The sequence below is a fragment of the Phyllostomus discolor genome, chromosome 3, assembly GCF_004126475.2.
Source record: "Phyllostomus discolor isolate MPI-MPIP mPhyDis1 chromosome 3, mPhyDis1.pri.v3, whole genome shotgun sequence".
Classification (NCBI taxonomy): Eukaryota; Metazoa; Chordata; class Mammalia; order Chiroptera; family Phyllostomidae; genus Phyllostomus; species Phyllostomus discolor.
Genome location: NC_040905.2, coordinates 62,015,996 through 62,036,830, shown reverse-complemented (window position 1 = coordinate 62,036,830; position 20,835 = coordinate 62,015,996). Strand labels below are relative to the sequence as shown.

At 37.9% G+C, this 20,835-nt stretch overlaps 1 protein-coding gene across 4 annotated transcripts in view; it reads right to left on the bottom strand.

Annotated features, from left to right (window-relative positions):
- Positions 1–3,970: 3,970 nt before the first annotated feature.
- ARSK (arylsulfatase family member K) overlaps positions 3,971–20,835 on the bottom strand; it is a 46,742-nt gene continuing 29,877 nt past the window's right edge. For 3 of the 4 annotated variants that reach the window (XM_036020556.1, XM_028508981.2, XM_036020558.1), the window contains 4 exons: positions 18,569–18,740; positions 14,324–14,548; positions 9,511–9,735; positions 3,971–4,580 (listed from right to left, as the gene is read on the bottom strand). In XM_036020556.1, coding sequence (XP_035876449.1) covers positions 4,282–4,580; positions 9,511–9,735; positions 14,324–14,548; positions 18,569–18,740 — 921 coding nt within the window. In that variant the 3' untranslated portion in view covers positions 3,971–4,281. The remainder of the gene's footprint in view (positions 4,581–9,510; positions 9,736–14,323; positions 14,549–18,568; positions 18,741–20,835) is intronic. The other variant, XM_036020557.1, reaches the window with a different exon arrangement.

Here is a 20,835-nt window from a genome sequence, read left to right as displayed (position 1 = left end):
ACTACCACCCTAATAAACAAATTAGAGTGGTCCACTGCAAAACAAAAAAAATGTTCTGAAAGGAACCAAATGAAAATGGGACGTTGGTATATAATAAAATGGCATTTCAGATCCACAGAGGAAAAGATAAATTTACTTCATAAAAGATGTTATATAAAGTGGCATTTTTTAAAAATTATATTTTATTGATTATGCTATTACAGTTGTCCCAATTTTTTCCCTTTATTCCCCCTCCACCTAGCATCCCCCACTCCCTCGCAATCCTCACACCACTGTCCATGTCCATGGGTCATGTGTATAAATTCTTTGGCTACTCCATTTCCTATACTGTACTACATTCTCATAGCTATTCTGTGACTACCTATTTGTACTTCTTAATCCCCTCATCTCCTCACCTATTCCCCCACACTCCCTCTCATCTGGCAACCATTAAAACACTCTCCATTTCTTTGATTCTGTCTCTGTTCTTGTTTGCTTAGTTTGATTTTTAGACTCAATTGTTGATAGGTATGTATTTATTGCCATTTTATTGTTCATAGTTTTGATCTTCTTTTTCCTGAATAAGTCCCTTTAACACTCCATATAATAATGATTTGGTGATGATGAACTCCTTTACTTTTTTCTTTTTCTTTATCTGCCTTTCAACTCTAAATGATAGCTTTGCTGGGTAGAGCAATCTTGGTTGTAGGTCCCTGTTTTTCAAGACTTTGAATATTTCTTGTCAGTCCCTTCTAGCCTGCAAAGTTTCTTTTGAGAAATCAACTGACATTCTCATGGGAACTCCCCTGTAGGTAACTACCTTCTTTTCTCTTGCTGCTTTTAAGATTATTTATCTTTAACCTTTGGGATTTTAATTTTGATGTGTCTAGGAGTGGGCCTTTTTGCATCCATCTTGTTTGGGATTCTCTAAACTTCCTAGACTTGCATATCTATTTCCTTCACCAAATTAGGGAAGTTTTCTTTCATTATTCTTTCAAATAGATACCCAATTTCTTGCTCTTTCTCTTCTCCTTCTGCCACCCCTATGTTGCAAATGTTGGACCTCTTGAAGTTGTCCCAGAGACTGCTTATACTATCCTCACATTTTTTTCATTTCTTTTTCTTCTTGTTGTTCTGATTGGTTGTTTTTCTGACTTTTGTTCCAAATCATTGATTTGATTCTCAGCTTCATCCATTCTACTGTTGTTTCCCTGTAAATTGTTCTTTATTTCAATTAGTGTATCCTTCATTTCTGACTGTATCTGTTTTATGCTGTTGATGTCCTCACTAAGTTCCTTGAATATCATTATAACCAGTGTTTTGAACTCTGCATCTGATTGCTTATCTCCATTTCATTTAGCTCTCTCTCTGGAGTTTTGATCTATTCTTTTATTTGGGCCATGTTTATCTCTTCAGTTTGGCAGCCTCCCTGTGTTTGTTTCTATGTATTTGGTAGAGCTGTTTTGACTTGGTAGTGTGGCCTAAAGTAGTAGGTATCCTGTAGGATCCAGTGCACAGCCTCCCCTATCACCCAAGCTGGATACGGAAGGTACACCCTTCTTGTGGGCTGAGTACAGCCTCCTCTTGTAGTTGAGGCTTGGTTCCTGTTGGCAGATCAATAGGTGGGGTTTACCCAGGCTGGTCAGCTACAAGTTCTGGCTATGACTAATGACCACTAATCTCTCCCCTCCATGGAGAATCAGCTATGTAGTTGGCAGGGTGGTGGTACTCTACATGGCCTTTAGCTGCCCACTGAGTGTGCAGGTTGTGGGTCTCTCAAATGTACAGGCCAAGGTCAGCCTGGGGGCCACCCTGCCTAGGCTATAAAACAATTTGGGATGGCTGCTACTTGTGCTGGCTTGAGATTCACAATGAAGCCAAGCTCTGAATCTAGGCTGGCTGCAGCTAGTGCCAGGCCTGGTCCAGTTAGCAAGAAGTACACAGGTTGGGAGCTCACTGAGGCAGCTGTGTGCTTGTTTGATAGGATATAGGGAAGTTGTAAAGCATAAGCCAAGACCCAGCATTCATATTGAAAGTCATGGGCCCATAAGTTGGGTGGAATGGAGTCTTAGGGTGGGATCTCCAGGGGTGGGGCAACACATTGTAGCCAGGGTGTGAGGAGTCTCAGAAATGGCCTGTAGCTTTGTGGCTCTGTTGGGGGAGGGCTTCGGAAAAAGGATAATGGCCTTTGCCTGCCTTTCTGTTTGGGAGAAAGCTGTCCACTAGCTTTCACCTTGATGCCCCGACACTTCATTTCCCTCCCCATTGCCACTAGTACTGGTACCTTTCAAGCCTGCTACCCCAGAGCTGGAGCTCAGAGGGAGTGAATCTAAGTCATCCACATGTGGGTTAAACAGAACTGCTTGGGGACTCCAGAACTTTCTGGAGTTCCAGACAGTGTTTGAGTCAGAAGTTCACTGACTCAATCCCTGCTGGTTTTTGCAGGCAGAAATTATGTGGACTTACATATTATGTGGACTCCTGGCACTGAAACCCTGGACTGCTGTGCATGGTGTGGGGCTAGACTCCTTGCTCCTGAGATATCCCTTCCAAATTTTTATCTGCCATACCTGGATGTGGGACCAGCCCACTCTGTGAGTCCGCCTCTTCTACCAGTCTGGATGGAAGTGGTTTCTTTAATTCCATGGTTGTCAGACTTTCACTGAACTCAATTTCTGACAGTTCTGATTGATGGTTGTTCTAATTTTAGTGGTCATTTGATGTGGTTGTGTAAGGAGGTGAGTCATGTTTGCCTGTGCCACAATCTTGACTGGAAGTCTTGAAGTGGCATTTTCTGACCAATGTTTACTCAGTGGAAGGTCAACTGGGTAGCCATCTTATAAAACAAACTAAAGTTAGATCTCTCCTTGGTAATCACTCCAGATGGGTCAAGGATCTAAAGATGAAAAATAAACTCTAAAAGAAGATAAATGGGGAAGACCATCTGAATATACATGACACAAAATCCCAGAGCTACAAAAGCAAATATTCATATACTTGATTACAGAAAATACCAATTTATACATGTTAAAAACATGACAACAAAGTCAAAGACAAATTACAAAAAGGAAAAGAATTTTCAGCTCCTTTTACAGACAAAGAACTAAATATCTAAAGCATGCCTGTAAAAAAGAAAAGCCACCCATCAAACGAAAATGAGCAAAGAACAGAAAAATAGAGAAGGTCATAGTAAAGGAAATTCCAATGGTTATTAAATTATGAAAATATGATATGCATTACTCATGAAAATAAAATATATATTTTTAAAATGTTATTTATTGATTTTATAGAGAGAAACACTCGTTTGTGGTTTCCACTTCTTTATGCATTCATTCCTTGCTTTTTTTATGTGCCCTGACTGGGTATCAAACCTGCAGCCTTGGCATATTGGGACAATGCTCTAAACCACCGGAAATACCTGGCCTGGGCAGTAATGATATATTTTTAATCTATTATATTAGCAAAGGGTGTGAGGGCTTGCATTACTGATGAGAGTTTCAGTTGGTATAATTTCTTTAGGGATAATTTGGTAATACTTTGCTAGATATAGGTCTTACACCACCAATGTCATTTCTAGGTATTTATTTTAAATTTTTTGTTATTGTTCAGGTATCTATTGTTAAGTGAGGGGGAAAAGCAATATGCAGAACATTCTTGTATAGTATGCTACCATTTGTGTGTGTGGGGGGGGTAAGAATATAGAGTTTGCATATGCATGATCTGTCTCTAAAAGGATACATAGGTTATAGTAGTGGCCTCCAAGAAGGGGAACTGGGTGGCTGGGGGACTGGGAAGGAGGGAGACTTCATCCTCACTGTTAACTCCTTTGTACCTTCCAAAGCTTGTACTTTGTACATATATTACCTATTAAAAAAAACAGTATTAAAGTCAGCCTTATTCAGGGACTATGTCTCATCAGATACTTCCATCGAAAAAAATACAAATGGTCCATGTCCCATTAGATACAAATAACTCATCAGACACCATCAAATACTCACAAATTACTATTTTATGGTTCATAAGTAATAATCAATAATAGTTACTCTACATTCCATATTATTCAGAGGAATATAATTTATATTCTACCATTTGCTTCCATTTTTTTAATGCTTCCATGAAGTTGTTAGAAGTTAGTAAGAAGATGTTAATACTATTTTGAAAATATATAATTCTATATGATTGTTTTTTACTTTAAAATAGTATACATTCTTTAAAAATATAGTAATTATTAAAACAAACACTTAAAATACATAATTAATCATGATCTTTTAAAGTATTTCTATATAGTTCTGAAACAGTTTCTCATTTTTGTTCATTTTCTTTTTGGTTACTATTGGTTTTAAGCCACTGATCAATTGCACTTTCGTACTTCCTAGGTTCTTTCAGCCAGTCTTGATGCCACCTAAGATTTGCTATAACATTTGAGTAGTTTTGCCCTAAGCTTTGTTTCCACTTGATAAACTGCTCTTTATTGTATTGGTGGACAGAAGCAGAAACTTCAGGGTAGTTTATAATGGAACGAAGCTTCTGGTCCAAAGAATATGCAATTTCTGGAAATTTTGTAGCAATATTTGTTAGTTCATCTGGATCTGAGGAAACATCTGAAAGAGAAAAAAAACCTGTCAAAATAATTACCTGCTATAAGAACATTTTTTAGAATGTCGTTACTCTGTGACAGATAATGTATTAGAATTTATTTTTATTTTCAGTTCCTCTTAGCATAGTAAGACAAAGGACAGTTTACATGGTAAAACAATACACCAAAAGTTAAACACCTCTTTAAATGTATGTTCAAATTATCTTCCTCTTACCATCATCTTCTGTCCCACTTTTTTCTTATTCATCCTTAGATGGCAGAAATGGTCAACCTCTTATCACTAGTAAGCTGCTTAGCCCTAATTCTTCCTGACTTTGATGCCTTGCTTACTTTGACATGCAGGAAAAGAAAACAGTAATGCTTTTATTGTCCTATATCATCAATAGCCCCAAACTAAAGAATATTTTGAGTTAGTAATTTTGACATTTGTAACTGGGAAGGAAACTTAGGGATAAGTTACTATTAATGATGGCTTAGCACATATTTCATGTGCAAAAAGGGAGCATGGGATAAGTAAAATTGTAATTATAAAATGTTGATTTAAAATGAATTCACAAAATAGTGAAACTAGCAGGCATTAGTATAGGTAAAGGAAGATGGATTTTGGAGTCAGACCAGGGTTGAAATCCCAGTTCTGCCACTTCTTACCATGAAACCTTGCACAGGTGTCTGAATCCCTTTTACCTCTGGTCATCTCTATAAAAATAAGGATTATTATATCATCTTGTAGGGTGGAGGCAACATTAAATATATGTTTAAAAATGTGTAAAATGTCAGGTCCATAAGATATAGGTGTTAATTCTCCAGGACAGCTGGAACCAAGGTACCATGAGAGGCTGTTGACTACTGATTGGCAAAGATAACCATGAGTATTAAAAGATGCCTTGATCAGAGACAGTGATTTGAATATTGCATTCTGGATCAAAGCTTTAGGATGATTACTCTGGAATTCAGAGGATGATTTGCAAAGAAGCTGCTCCTCACTTGGGCAACCTTGTCTAGATTATCTCAGCATGAGAAGCAGCAGGTATTGATTTATTTAATACTAATTACTGTATCTCCTAGGCAGCACTACACTTCAAAAGGTCAGCTCATTACATATCATACTACACTTAAAACATATCTCTCTCTCTATATATATATCTATATATAGATATATATCTTCCATCCAGCTACCCTATGTCTTTTGTTTGGATCATCTAAGCTATTTATATTTAAGGTGATTATTGGTATGTATGTAGTGCCATGTTGTTAGAATATTTTCCTCTGCCTTTGTTTTCTTCTCTTTTTCTTCTTCTTCTTAAAGCAAGCCCTTTAACATTTGTTGCAGTACAGATTTGGTGTTAACAAACTCCTTTAGTTTTTTCTTGTTTGGGAAGCTCTTTATTTCTCCTTCAATTTAAATGATAGCCTTGCTGGGTAAAGTAGCCTTGGTTGTAGGTCTTTGATTTTTCATCACCTTGAATATTTCACGCCACTCTCTTCTGGCTTGAAATGTTTCTGTTGAGTAATCAGATGCTAATCTAATTGATGCTCTCTTGTAGGTAATTACCTGCTTTTCTCTTGTGGCTTTTAGGATTCTTTGTCTTTAAGCCTTGCCATTTTTTTTTTTTAAGATTTTTATTTATTTATTTTTAGAGAGGGAATGGAAGGAGATAGAGAGAGAGAGAGAGAAACATCAATGTGCGGTTGCTGGGGGTTCTGGCCCGCAACCCAGGAATGTGCCCTGGCTGGGAATCGAACCTGGGACACTTTGGTTCCCAGCCCGCGCTCAATCCACTGAGCTATGCCAGCCAGGGCCCAAGCCTTGCCATTTTAATTATGATGTATCTTGGTGTAGGTCTCTGATTCCGACTTGTCTGGGACTCTCTAAGCTTCCTGGACTTGTGTGACATTTTCCTTCACCATACTAGGCAAGTCTTCAGTCATTATTTCTTCAAATATGTTCTCAACCCTGCTCACTCTCTTCTTCTGGTATTCATTCATATGATGTGGATGTTGCTGCGTTTCATGCTGTCCAAAATGTTTCTTAAGCTCTCCTTATTTTTCTTAAAATTCTTTTCTCCTGCTCTGCCTGGGTGTTATTTTCTACCTTGTCTTCCAAAACACTGATTCTATCCTCTGCTTCAACTAACCTACTGTTTATTCCTCCCTGTGTATTATTTGTCTCAAATATTGCATTCTTTATTTCTGACTAGTGCTTTTTTATGGTTTCTATATCTTTTTTCATGCTGTTGAGTATTCTTATAATTATTACTCTAAACGCTCTATCTGATAAATTGCTTGCCTCCATTTCATCTAGTTTTTCCAGAGAATTCTCTTGTTCTTTCATTTGGGGTTGATTTCTTTGTTCCCATTTTGGCTCCTGCTTTGTATTTTCCACCTCAGATGTTAAACTAATCAGCCACTATTTTACTCAATTGTTAATCTAATCAATGTGTAATCAGCAGTCTGGCTTAAGTAACACAGGGTGGGGCAGAGTAATTCCTTCAGGCAGGGCTATTGCTTCCCCTTAGGCTGATGCCATTTAGAGAGGAGTGCTTTGCCTGAGAATGATGGCTTTGCAGTATGGGGAATGCCTCAGCACAACTCCTGGTGGTTTTTCCTAGTTCTCTGGAGGAACCTCTAGAGGAACCTCTGGAGGAGCCTTCAGCTGCAGACTTTACTCAAGCATCTTTATTCCACTCTGCCCTTCCTCTGCTGAAGCCCAGGGTAAGTGGTTACAAATGAAATTTTGTGCATTGGCCCTTTAAGAGGCTCTCTGCATCTCTAGCCATCTCTTTCTGGCAGACAGAAATCCTACAGCTTTTCACAGCTGTATGCTATCTGGGTTTCTTTCAGGATCTAGTTCTATAGGCTGGGGAGCCCATCTTGGGGTTTAGACCTCACACTTCTCAGGGGGAACCCCCAGCTGCTGAACTACCCCCTTTGGAACTTCAGCTGCCACCCATGGGAGCCCAGCCAGCTCTCTTGTGCCTTCTCCACACTGCCTACCAGTCTTGTGGTGAAGTGGTTTCTTCTGTCTGTCCTTGGTTACAAGGCTTCTCTCCAGCTAGTATTCAGTTGGTTATTCTGGATGATTTCTCTACAATTTTGTTGTAATTCCAGATTGGTCCTGAGAGGAGCTTAGTGTAGCTTCCACTTACTACTCCCATTCACAGTTTCTTCAATAAGAATAAAATACCTAGGAATAAACCTAACCAAGGATGTAAAATATCTGTACACAGAAAATTATAAGACACTGAAGAAAGAAATGGAAGAAGATAACAAATAAATGGAAGCATATACTGTGTTTATGGATAGGAAGAGTTAACATCATTAAAATGTCTATACTCTATAGATTCAACACAATTCCTATCAAGAGTCCAATGATATACTTCATAGAACTGTAACAAATATTTTAAATATTTATATAGAACCACAAAAGACCTTGCATAGCAACAGTGATCCTGAGAAGAAGAATGAAGTTGGAAGAATCATGCTACCTAATGTTAAACTATACTATAAGGCCATAGTAATCAAAACAGCCTGGTACTGGCATAAAAACAGACACACAGATCAATGGAACAGAATAGAGAGCCCAGAAATAAACCCACACTTTTATAGTTAACTACTGTTTACAGAGGAAGCAACACATACAATGGGCTAATGATAATTTATTCAATAAATGGTGTTGGAAAAATTGGACAGATACATGCAGCAAAATGAAACTAGACCAGCTTCTTACACCATGCACAAGAATAAATTCAAAATGGACCAAAGACTTAAATGTTAGACCTGTAACCATAAAAATCCTAGAAGGAAACAGGCAACAAAATCTTAGATATTGCTCGTAGAAATTTTTTATCAGATATATCTCCCCAAGCAAGAGAAACAAAAGAAAAAATAAACAAATGGGACTACATCAAACTAAAAAGTTTTTGCACAGCAAAGGAAAACCTCAACAATATAAAAAGACAACCCAAAGAATGGGAGAACATATTCCCTGATACTTCTGATAAGGGGTTAATATCTAAAATTTATGAGGTACTTATAAAACTCAACACCAAAAAAACAAACCACCCAATTAAAAAATTGGCAAAAGACCTGAATAGACACTTCTCCAAAGAGGACATACAGATAGTCAACAGACATATGGAAAGATGCTCAATGTCACTAATCATCAGAGAAATCAAAATTAAAACTATAATGAGATACCATCTCATACTTGTCAGAACAGCTATCATCAATAAATCAACAAAGAACAAGTGCTGGTGAGGATGTGGAGAAAAGGGGAACCCTTTTGCATTTTTGGTGGGAATGCAGATTGATGCAGACACTGTGGAAAACAGTATGGAGATACCTCAAAAAATTAGAAATGGATCTGCCTTTTGACCCAGGGATCCCACTTCTGGGAGTATATCCAAAGGTACCCCAAACACTAATTTAAGAGAACATAAGCACCCCTATGTTCACTGCAGCATTATTTACAATTGCCAAGATATGGAAGCAGCCCAAGTGTCCATCAGTAGATAAATGGATAAAACAACTATGGGACATTTACACAATGGAATTAATTCTATTTGACCATAAAAAAGAAGAAAATTTTCCCTTTGCAACAGTATGGATGGAACTGGAGAATATTATGCTTGGAGAAATAAGCCAGTCAGAGAAAGACAAATACTGTATGACTTCAGTCATATGTGGAATTAAATGAACAAACTGAACCAACAAGCAAAACAGACAGATTCATAGATGGAGAGTAGATAAAAGCTAGTTCGGGGAGGGGAGGTTAGGGGGTGGAACGATTGAGCAAAAAGGCAAAAGGTCTCATGGACATGGACAACAATGTGATTGTGGAGGGAAAGAGGGTGTAAGAGGGCTAAATGGTAATGGAGAAAAATTCAATAAAGATTAAGCTTAAAAAAAATATATATATATATAAACAAATTTACCAAAGAGTTGAGGCAATACTGAAGCACCATCAGAGTAGGCTATGTACTTCCACTGGTTAGTCCGAAGCATGTAGGTGGAAGCATTCACATTGCATCCATGAAATTCACTGAGAATCCAGGGTGGATGTAGGTTTTTGAATTTATTCTCATTCTTAAATATTTCTGATGATAATGGCAACAAAGAGTATCCACTCAGGTTCTGAGGCAGAGGAATTCCAGCAATGTCTATAACACAAATAATACAATATTTTAAAATAACTCATTTTTTCATTTGTGGGGCAGTCATAAATGACATCATCAAAGGTCACGGAGACTAGGGACTATGTACAGATTTTGTAAAAAAATTGTCTGGATCCAAGTGTGTTCTCTACTAACTATGGTTGTGCATGTTATTAACCACTTTGAACCTCAGTTTACTCATATGTAAAAGGGGAATAATAGTAATGGTACCTGTATTTTATAGGTTTATTTTAGGTTTCAATATGATAATTTATGTAAAATTCTGAGACCAATGCCTGGCACACAGGAAACCCTCAACAAATGTTAATTAATATTTCAGTCCTTTATTTCTGAATGATTAAATAATCACTGTTGTTTCTCACATTTATCCCATAAGATTTAAGATTATGGGACAAGATTAAGACCTATATAAGAAAGGGATTTGTCACATGTTGTCAAACAATGGTTAAAATTAAATAGGTAAATTCATTGTAGATGTAAATTTACTGCTGATGCATAACATATACCTTAAGAGGTGGTATATACTAAGCCATGTGTCCCAGAGTTATTTGATGACAGGACTTTTTTTTTTACCTCAAAGTAGTATCTTGAGGAATTAGTGTTTTGCAGAACATATGCTGGAAACCTATGTTATACTGATTTAGGGAAAATAATTTTTTTCCTTATCAAATATAGACATATAAACAATAGGATGAGAAATGTCTAACTTATAAAGAGGTTGTTTAAAAGAGGTATTTATAATGCAACAATGTAAAAATTACATTTAAGGTATTTTTCTTTAATCCAAACTATGTTTTTTCTATGGCAAAATTACCATTAATTATGGCTGGGTACTTGGGAGAGCTCCACAATGGGTCTGTGGTTGCCCTCTCCACTCCTTTTCTGGTTCCAGTGTTCTATGGTTTTACATATAATTAAATATTTCTAAAGAAAAATAGAAGCAATATATCTGCATTGCTGGAAATTAAAGTTGAATGGGAAAATTAATTTAGCTTTACTATAAGTATTTGTGGAAAAACAGGTTTATTAAAGGAGAATTAAAAAATAGAAAAAGACCTCTGTAAGTCTTCTTTAGCCACCTGTTTTAACTATAACTTAATTAAAAATTTTGTATCTTCTATTTCCTTGGAGGGGGCATGTTGTAAGTACTAATCTTCTCCCAACCAATGATAATCAGGGTGTTTTGAGAAAGAAAGAAAAAGCAAGAAAGCAAGAAAGAAAGAAAAGGAAAGAACTACAGATCTGGTATCATAGAAATGTACACTTGAAACCTATATGATCTTATTAACTAAAGTCACTCCAATAAATTTAATTCAAAAAGAACTGTTTCAGAGATAACTGATTAAAAACAGGGAGCAGAAGGCGGAAAGACACTGAAGAGAACACACACGAGAGAAAGGAACTGCCCAAGATGAAACCAACTGCACTGCAAGACAGTCCTCCAGGAGTAAAGGGCTCTACGTGTTCTTTCCAATAATACATGGGGGTCATTTTCACATATCATTTCATCTTTTAAAATAAAGTTGGCTATTTTTACCCACTCTATTACTACTATATATTCATACTGTTTCTACTTTTTAATGATAGAGATAAATTTTTCTGTTCATCTATAGTTTATTCTCTAATATTGGAATTTCAGAATTATACATGCGTATGTATATTTTGAAAAACAGTGTGCATACTTTTTTACCTCAAGACTGTAAAATAGAGAATTTACATCAAGGGCAAATATAAAAAATATTTTTAAAAAAGTGATTAAACAATGCATATTAATCAACTAGCATATAAGGTGATAGGATGACTAGGAACAGATTAGGATATACTGTAGACAAAGTGCCAGATATCACCATGAAATATACTGGGGGAAAACTGAGAAATAATCACCCAACCTTAATCACTGTACCTCAAGGAAACTGAACAAGGCTAAAAAGATAATCTAATTTGATGATCCTGAGGAGGCTTTTCACTGGAAATGGGGTAGGGTGGGGAAAGTAGTACATGAGGAAAAACTAGGGGAGGAAGCTGTAAAGAAATGCCGATATAAATAAGGATATATTCATAAGATTATAAAGATGATAATAAGGGAGATACTTAAAATAGTTACAAATATACATAGTTGCATGTACATTTATGTTTTAAAGTATATTTTATTAATTATGCTATTATAGTTGTCCCAATTTTCCCCCTTTGCTCCCCTCTGCCCAGTTCTCCCCTTCCCTCCTAGAAATGGGGAAAAGTAATAGGGACTACTGGAGCCGGAAAGGGGCAGAAATATGGCTAAGTGTTAAAACTGCTTCGAGATAAAGGAGAACCAGCAAATGATGACTAAGAAACTGAAATTAAAGGCAAAAGAACAAAGAATTGTGTTCAAATATACAAGAAGTGATATGAAATAAAAGAGAAAAGGAAAAGATGCTGATACAAATGAACTGTAAAAAAATTAAGACCTTGGAATAGTCTTTAAGTAAATGAAGAGAAAGACTCTGTAGTAGAAGGAGATAAAAAGAACTCTCTTATTTCTTGATTTTTCAGAGACTTGTTTCTTTCACATTTTAATATATATATTAAACATATGCATCTTATGTTGTATTATCTTTTTCTTTCAGCAAAATCTATTTACAGATTGATAGTGCTTTTTGTAACTGATGCCTCTTTAAAACAGTGGAAATATAATATGTAAATTATATTGTACTTGAAGTACTCTACTAAATTAGATAGAAACTAATCATTCTATATAATTCCCTCTGTGTTGATGATGGCATTATGTTAGTAAAAACTTCTAAGTACCACCATCCAAATGTTGCTGTTCCAGACCTATGGTTATGCTTATAGACATTAAGAAACTAGTAAAGCAGATAGTTCAGAACCATCTAAAGATTCTCGGGAGAAATGTTCATAGAATCAGATTAAGGGATTTTGCTAACACTGTACAAAATTAGTAGTTTCAAAGTGGATGAAATAATCGAGAAGGGAAATGCTTACGTTTTAGGGAAGTGAAGAATCAGATGATATACTAGGTCTGTCTGGGAAAAATCCAGCCATTGTTAATATAAAAAGAGTGGTTTGCATGACATCGATGTAACCTGGCAGCCAAGGAGTGTGGACTGGATTGCTCATGTGTGAACAATGATGACTTTACTACTAGCCAGTGGGGCTGGTACATGCTGTTGAGTGAGCATGTGTAATGTGTGGTCATTGCATTCAAACTGAGTAGAGCAACAAATCTACATCAAATTTTGTGTTAAGCTTGAACATTCCTCCACAGAAACAATTCAGATGACATGGGAGTCTTTTGGGGATGATGCAATGCGTGCAGTGCAAATAAAAGTGTGGAACAAACTCTTAAAAGATGGTTGAGAATCTGTTGAAAGTGATTCATGTTCTGGAAGGCCTGCCAACAAGCAGAACACCTGAGAATGTTGAACGAGTAAGGGATGCAATCAACAAAAATGGGTGACTGACAGTGCAAGAACTAGAAGCTGATCTGTGTCTGAGATTTTGACACAGGATCTTGGCATGAAACATGTCATGGCAAAATCTGTTCCATGGCTTCTGCTACCAGAACAGAAGGAACATTGTGCTGCAGTTGCTAATGACTTGATTCAAACCACTACCAATGAACCAGATTTCCTCAAGAAGGTCACAACCAGAGATGAATAGTGGATCTATAGCTATGATCCAGAAATGAAGGCCTCGTCATCCCAATGTAAGTTGCCTGGGTCTCCACACCAAAACATGGTGCAGCAAAGTTGCAGCAAGATCAAGATCATGTTGACTGTGTTTTTTGATTGGGAAGGTATTGTCCATCATGAGTATGCTCCTCCAGACCAAACAATTAATAAGGATTAATAACAATGTTCTTTGTCAGCTGAGAGATGCAATACGAAGAAAATGGCCACAGCTATGGGCAACTGGTGATTGGCAGCTTCATCGCAACGTTCCTGCTCATGCATCTTGTCTCATACAGAGTTTTTTGGTGAAACATCAAATCACCCAGGTGACTCAGCCCCCCTACAGCCCAGATTTGGTGCCCTGCAACTTCTGGCTTTTCCTAAAGCTAAAATCACCTTTGAAAGGGAAGAGATTTCAGATTGTCAATGAGATCCAAGAAAATACAAAGGGGCAGCTGATGACAATTCCAACAAAGGAGTTTGCAACAGTGGAAGAGATGCTAGAACTGTGTGAGGTCCCAAGGTGCCTACTTTGAGGGAGACTGAGGCATCACTGTCCTACGTACAGTGTTTCTTGTATTTTGTATTTTCTCCAATGAATTTCTCCATTTTTTATATCACATGTGTGGATACTTTCTGGACAGACCTTGTACATATCATATCTATGAAGTTATGAACCTGAATATCTTCTGTGGCTTACTCCATAGTCCTGATGTGATGGCTACAAGTAAGTGAAGGCCAAGGGAACCAAAGCAATATTATCTTCATATTTCAGATCTGGAGTTGCCTCATACTTAAAGGAGTTGCTCAAGGTTATAAAGAAGTCAGCAGGGCCTGACTACTTTGCTTATTCATTCTCCAGCATTATTACACATAAAGATTTATAGAATTACATTACTTACCAAGCATAGTAGGGTAAATATCCACAAGAGAAACCACATTCGATACTTGTAGGTTGGCCTGAATCCCTGGCCCCATTATCAAGAGTGGGACATGGGCGCTTGCTTCGTACATGCTCATTTTGTAGAACTGGCGGTGTTCCATGGCCAGCTCGCCATGGTCTGAGGTGTATATGACAATAGTTTTCTCAAGAAGGCCTAACTGGTGAAGAGCCAAAATAATTTCACCTACAATATAATCAACGTAACTCTTAATTAGTTTTTAGTTAATGTTTTATTCTATCATAATAAGTTCATAACATCTCTATCCTATAAGAGGTGGTCCGAATGCTTCTTAACATCTGAGTAATATTTACTGCTCTTAAGTAAGTAATACCAAGTTTCATGTGCCTCTTCCTCAGCTGACAGACAAGAGAGAGGAAGGAGAAAATATAATACTTATAGGATAGTTTCTTTTATTTGAAGATCATGCTGGCATGCTTTCTATATTCCTATTGGAGAACAGGGCAATTTTTTTCCCCTTTAGTGACTTGAAAGAAAAAAAAAAACGTAAGTCTGGACATCAGTACTACACGTCTCAGATAATGAAAGGGTTGATATTGCACTGACCCATAATTTCTTCCCAATGGGAGGTGGTAAGAGGGGTTAGAACTCCCCTTCCCTGCCACACTTTTCCCAAATCCACAATCACCAGATCTTGTCCATGAAGGTGGCGGAGGGTTATGGAAATCCCATCTTTGAAGATGGGCTGGAAGCAGTACAAATAGCATATGAGTGTGATTTAGCATATTCCTGGACAGGGAATGCCTGCACAGTAAAATTCCTCCGGTCAGTCCCTGTTCTTTCATGTCCTGAAACTTCTTCCTCATTGTAATTAAGAGATCACTGTATTGTCCAAAGAGAATAGTATCCCCTATTTTGGCATCTCCTCAATCTAGGATACAGGGTGCTGCTGTGCTATTTAAAAGATGAAACAAAACAAAACTAAAAGTGACAGATGACTCAGAGCTCCAATCAGAAATGAGACCCAGCGCTCTGTGGAGTTATTGATGGAGTTCTGACCGTCAGGATTTTCAACTGGACAACAGAAATTGCTTCCTAACTGGTCTTCTTGCCTGCACTCCTTCCCTTCCACAATATTTCTTGTGCCACCTGGTGATATCTTTCTAAGATTTCTGATCACATGACACCCAGTTTAAACCTTTTTTGCAGCTTCCCATTGTTTAATTCTTTAGCCTGACACACAAAGCCCCTGTCTACTCTCCAAGCTCCATACCCACAGACCTTTAAGTTTCACAATCTTAACAACTTAGAATTCCCTGAACTGATATTTATCAGTTTAGACTTTCTTGCCTTCTATGTCAAATGCCCTTTCTCCCACTAACCACTTAGCAAATTGCCCTTCTTCCTTTATGACCCAGCTCAAGCATTTTCCCCCTGGTGAAGCTCCCCACTCCTCTAGGCAGAGTGAATCACTCTGACCTCCCAGAACCTACAGCTTATGCACTGCTGTGGTTACCATGTATTATAATCACCAGTAAATGTTTTACTGAGTTCTCACTACATGGCAGGCACTGTGGATGCAAAGCTAGGCACCCAAAATGCAATGTTGAGTAAGACTGAATGTCCCTGCCCTCATGAAGCTCCTATTTTTCAAGGGGAATGGATGATAAACAAGTAAATAGACAAAATAAAGATTATGATGTAAGCAAACAAGGTATAGAGTAAGTAGGACAATGGGGAGGGTACACTCAGAGTGGCTGGGAAGATATTCCTGTGGAGATGGTATTTGAGCTGATGGCTAAAGAGTGATGATAGCCAGCCATGAAAAAAAAGGGAAGGGTGTGGTGGATACCGGCCAGCAGTATCCATCTCGGCTGCAGATGTTCGTCGAAACATGCTAAAAACATACACAGAGACAACCAGGTCCTGGGGGGAATAGGAACAGCAGGGCCACTCCTCACATGGGGAGCGCACCATTCCCCTTCAGGAGAGGCTTTTTATTGGTTTCGTTTGAATAAGAATTCAGGTAAAAGCCCATTACTCATTGCTAGGAAGTAAGGATCAAATAATAGATAACAAGGAAGTCTGAGGGCCTATTTTGAGTCATGGTCAAAGAGCTGTAAAACTTTAAAGAGCAAACTTACTTCTTCCTTGGACCCTTATCATTCAACTGAGAGCATTCTAAACAAAACAGGTTTCACAGGATTTTACATATTCTTTCTTAGTCCTGATCACCCAGGGAACCTGCCCTTTTCAGCACAGAGCTGCACCACCCTGTCATTGATTCAGGCTTAGGTGGAGCAAGGGAACTAAGGCAGCCAAGGGATAAAGAGATTTTCTCCCAGACGATGAGGACTCAGGCTATATCACAGCCGATGAGTGAGGGTCCATCACCCCCTTTTGCTGTAGCCTCCAAAGTCCTTTCTTGGGGGCCTCCTACGTGATCGTGCCTGTCTTAGGTCGTTCCCCCCTTGGGGAATCTTACCAGTCATTGGCTAACTGACCAAGCATTGGGGTTCAGTTATGAATGAAGCAGCAGAAGCAGTGCTCCTGTCAAGGAGATAAGCTTTTGTCTCCTTGCTGATTTCCGGTCCAAGGCCACTCCCTCAGCCTTAGCGGGGGTTACAGCTTCTGATACCAGGCAGGGCAGTTCCCAACAGAAGGGCATCCCGGGCAGAGGGAACAGTGCATATGAGGCCCTGAGGCAGAGTACACGCCCAGAAGGTTTTTAATTAATACATAATTTGTTGATAACATTCAACTTAATACTACCAATGCCTGACATTATGCCTGATCACTAGGTGGCAGTAAATGTGTTTGAACAAGCATTGTGAACAGTAATAAATACTACTATATTTGGTGACCAAACCAGTTGTAGATTTAACAGCAAGGACACAGTGTATTTCATAACCTTGGCAACTTGAAGTGGGCTGCTTCCTGAGGAGACTTTTTCCTGAAGAGACTCCAAGAGTAGTGTTCCCACACTCCCTGCATAACATTATATACTATTTCACTTTAGTGGATATGGATGAATGGAAAAGATTTCCAAAGTGCAAATGAGTGACTATCACTAATATCAGAAAATACATAAATACAATTCAACATTTGTGTGGATTTAAGGATTAAAGAAACTAACTTAAAATCTTACTTGCATTTTAAATTAAGTAGCTGGAAAGTCCTTACGACTTAATACATATTATACTTGGTATATTATAAGTAATTTATCCATATGGCTGTTTTGCTTCCTGTTTTATACTTTTCTATTTTTGCCCAGTGTATGTTTTTTAAGAAACAGCCACTCACTTGTTGACTACCAAGGTTTACTTTGTACAGAAAAGGTGTTACCCATACTTCGTTAATGAAATGCTCTATTCCACTGTGCAGCAAAATAAATGATATGGTTTGTGAAAAGAACATGTTACAGAAATGGGTATGTTTTTTAAACTAGGGTTCCTCCACCTGAAGTGGAAAAGGCCACAACTCTACAAGTCAGTAGGCCAAACACATTCTTGACAATCATTTTAGGGAGACAAACTTGGTTTTGAGCTGAATTAGAGAAGGAAATTCACAATGATTTTGGACCAGAATATACATGGGGAAACTGACTTCACCTTTAGTTAAGCCTTGCTCTGAAGGGCCTGGGGAGAAGCATTGGTTGTGTAGGTATTACAAGTCTGGGAGAAGTCACAAGGTTTACAACTAAACTGTCTCATCTTCTAGATTCGAGAATCTAGAACCTAAGCTGCCTTAGTTACCTGTCACACATGTACCTGTGTTTGACTGAATACCTCAGAGATGTTTCGGGTTCGGTTCTAGACCACTGCAATAAAGCTGTACTCTTTTGCTGGTGGAAGGTCTTCCCTTTAATTTGCGTAAAATGCAACACCTGTGAAGCGCAATAAAGAGGCACACCTGTACTAATTCCTGATTACAGCTGGTACAGGGATTTGTTCCAAGCAGATGACCTTGCGCTCCATTACCCTTTCTTTGTATATGAACAGATCTAAGAATTTATTAATTTATGAATAATTGAAATGGAAAAGGCCTTTATTCTGCTATTATTAATGCAAATTATTCAACTTTTGTATGTGTCAAGAACCTTATAATCCTAAGTCTGAAGTATCTAAGCAACTGATAAAAGAAATTATCTCAGGATGTTCATACAAGTCACCAACCAGCATAATCATTGTTTCTTGCAAAAATATACTTTTTCTTCATGAAATTGCTAATTACTATACCACCTACCAAGCATGGCGTCTGTCTCAGCACACATGGCATAATAAAATGCTCTGATGTTCTTAATTTCTGTCTCTGTGAACTTCCCAGTGCAGTTTTTTGTGTATGAAGAGTAATAGTCTGTAGGGTGCATCTCTGACAGAGGCAGCCACTCTGGGATTCGGATGGCATCATAAGACACCTAAAACTCGGAGAAAAACAGAGTAGTGATGTTCTTCTCATCCAACAAATATACTTTAATTATCAAAGATAGTAGAAAAGAATGGTTATAAATTATGTACATAATCAAATACATAAATTAAAAACAAACTTAATATTCTCAGTAATAACAAGAGTTATATATTAATATCTGCACATATAGTGAAACAGTTGTGAAAATTTTTAAAATCATACATGTCAGTGAAAATAACATGAGCTGTATTAGACAGTATCAAGTTCAGAATAAGGGTCTGAGCCCTTTAAATAGTTGTGTGATCAACTCCAGTTTCTGAATCATCAACCTAGGAATACAGACTCCTTTTCTCTAATAATTCACTAGCCAAAATGACGGTATCTAGTGAGATAGCCAATTGTTTATTAAAAAACAAATACAACTTTTTCATATAGAAGTGCTTACAGTTTTGGTGAAAACAAGACAAGATTTAAGTCATACATACCTTTTAGTCATGTAACTTAAAAAAATTCAAGTATCTTGCTTGCTTGTTTGTTTTGTTGATTAGGTTACAACTGTACTCAAACAACAATAAAATAATTTTTTAAAATTTCAAGTATCTACTTACTTAAAGGTTATTTGAATCATTTCATTAGGCTAGTATTAACTCCAAATGAGCTTTTAGATATGGAATCAGTTAGAACTTTTTGAAAAGACATGATATATTTGAAACTTTGACAATACTTCCTTTAAAATAGGGTGCACTAAAGTGTTTCTGACTAGATTTTTTTTCTAAATCCTCACCTGAGGATACATTTACTGATTTTAGAGAGACAGGAAGGGAGAAAGAAAAACATTGATTTGTTGCCTCTCGTACGCGCCTGATTGGGGATTGAACCTGCAACCTGGGTATGAGCCCTGACCGGGGATCAACATTTCTGGTGTACAGGGTGACACTCCAACCAACTCAGCCACCCAGCCAGGGCCTGATTCGAGTTTTTGAAGTAAGTTAAATTTGATTTAAGATAATATATTTCAAAACACAGGCAGCCTTCCTGCGGGTGGTTCAGATATGCACAGATTTCATTTATCACCATTTGGTCAGGTAACACCAGTCTCCCAACAACAGGGTTCAGATTTTAGTTACCAAGGTGTGTTAACTGAGTCATCGTATAAAGTACAAGCTTTCATATCCATATGCTGCTTGTTCTTTAGTCTACAAATCACTCGTGAATGAAAGATGTGTATCAGTGACTAATCAGACCATTTCTTCCCAAGTCTGTCCTGACCGGTCACTGTACATCCGTGATTCAGCACACACACAGACAGCAGGGTGTGTGGTTGTGCTGCCCCTCTGTGTCCCAGTGGCAAGTCCCTGTGACACTGCATAAAAATGGGTCATCACAACAGGGAGCTGGTTAACAGGGAGGAATGTAGAATAAAGCGATGAAAAGTGGTATCACTGGAGTGAAATCTGAATCAAACACTGACTGGAGTTGCAGAAGGAACAGCTGACACGGGAATGCTGACGCAGCTAGATATGCAGCTGGAGGAACTTAGTGGAGACATGCACGCTCATCGCTCATCGATATAAATGGGGGCGGTCACTGGAAAGAAAGGGTGAACATGTCCTAGAGTAAGTGACGGGGACAAAGATCCTCACATGAGGCACTCTCAGGACTATATCACAACATTGAAAGTGTGAAGGGCAAAATGCTGGAAGGTAATCCATATTTAGAAAGGAATATGACAATATGCCCAGACACAGAGAAGAGGCTTGCTCCACACCACATTACACAATGAGAACGCAAGCACTGTTCAAAGTACTCTTGATTATTTTTTTCTTACAACAAGCAAAAACACTTTAATTCTCAGTGTTTCTAGTGTTTTGTTACAGTGCTTTAAATAAATACTAGTTTTACTGGTTTTCATTTCCTTACACATTTACAGCCCCACATAAGGGAGGTTTAAATGTTTTGACAAACGTTTTAAGAATCCTAGAAAAACGGTCATTCTCCCAATCAATTATTAAGATCTCCCCGTGCAGGTTCAGCCCGCGTGGTCATCTTTACAACCCTGAACTGTGCAAAGTGAACCCTATCTTCACTCCTTAGAAAATATCTTT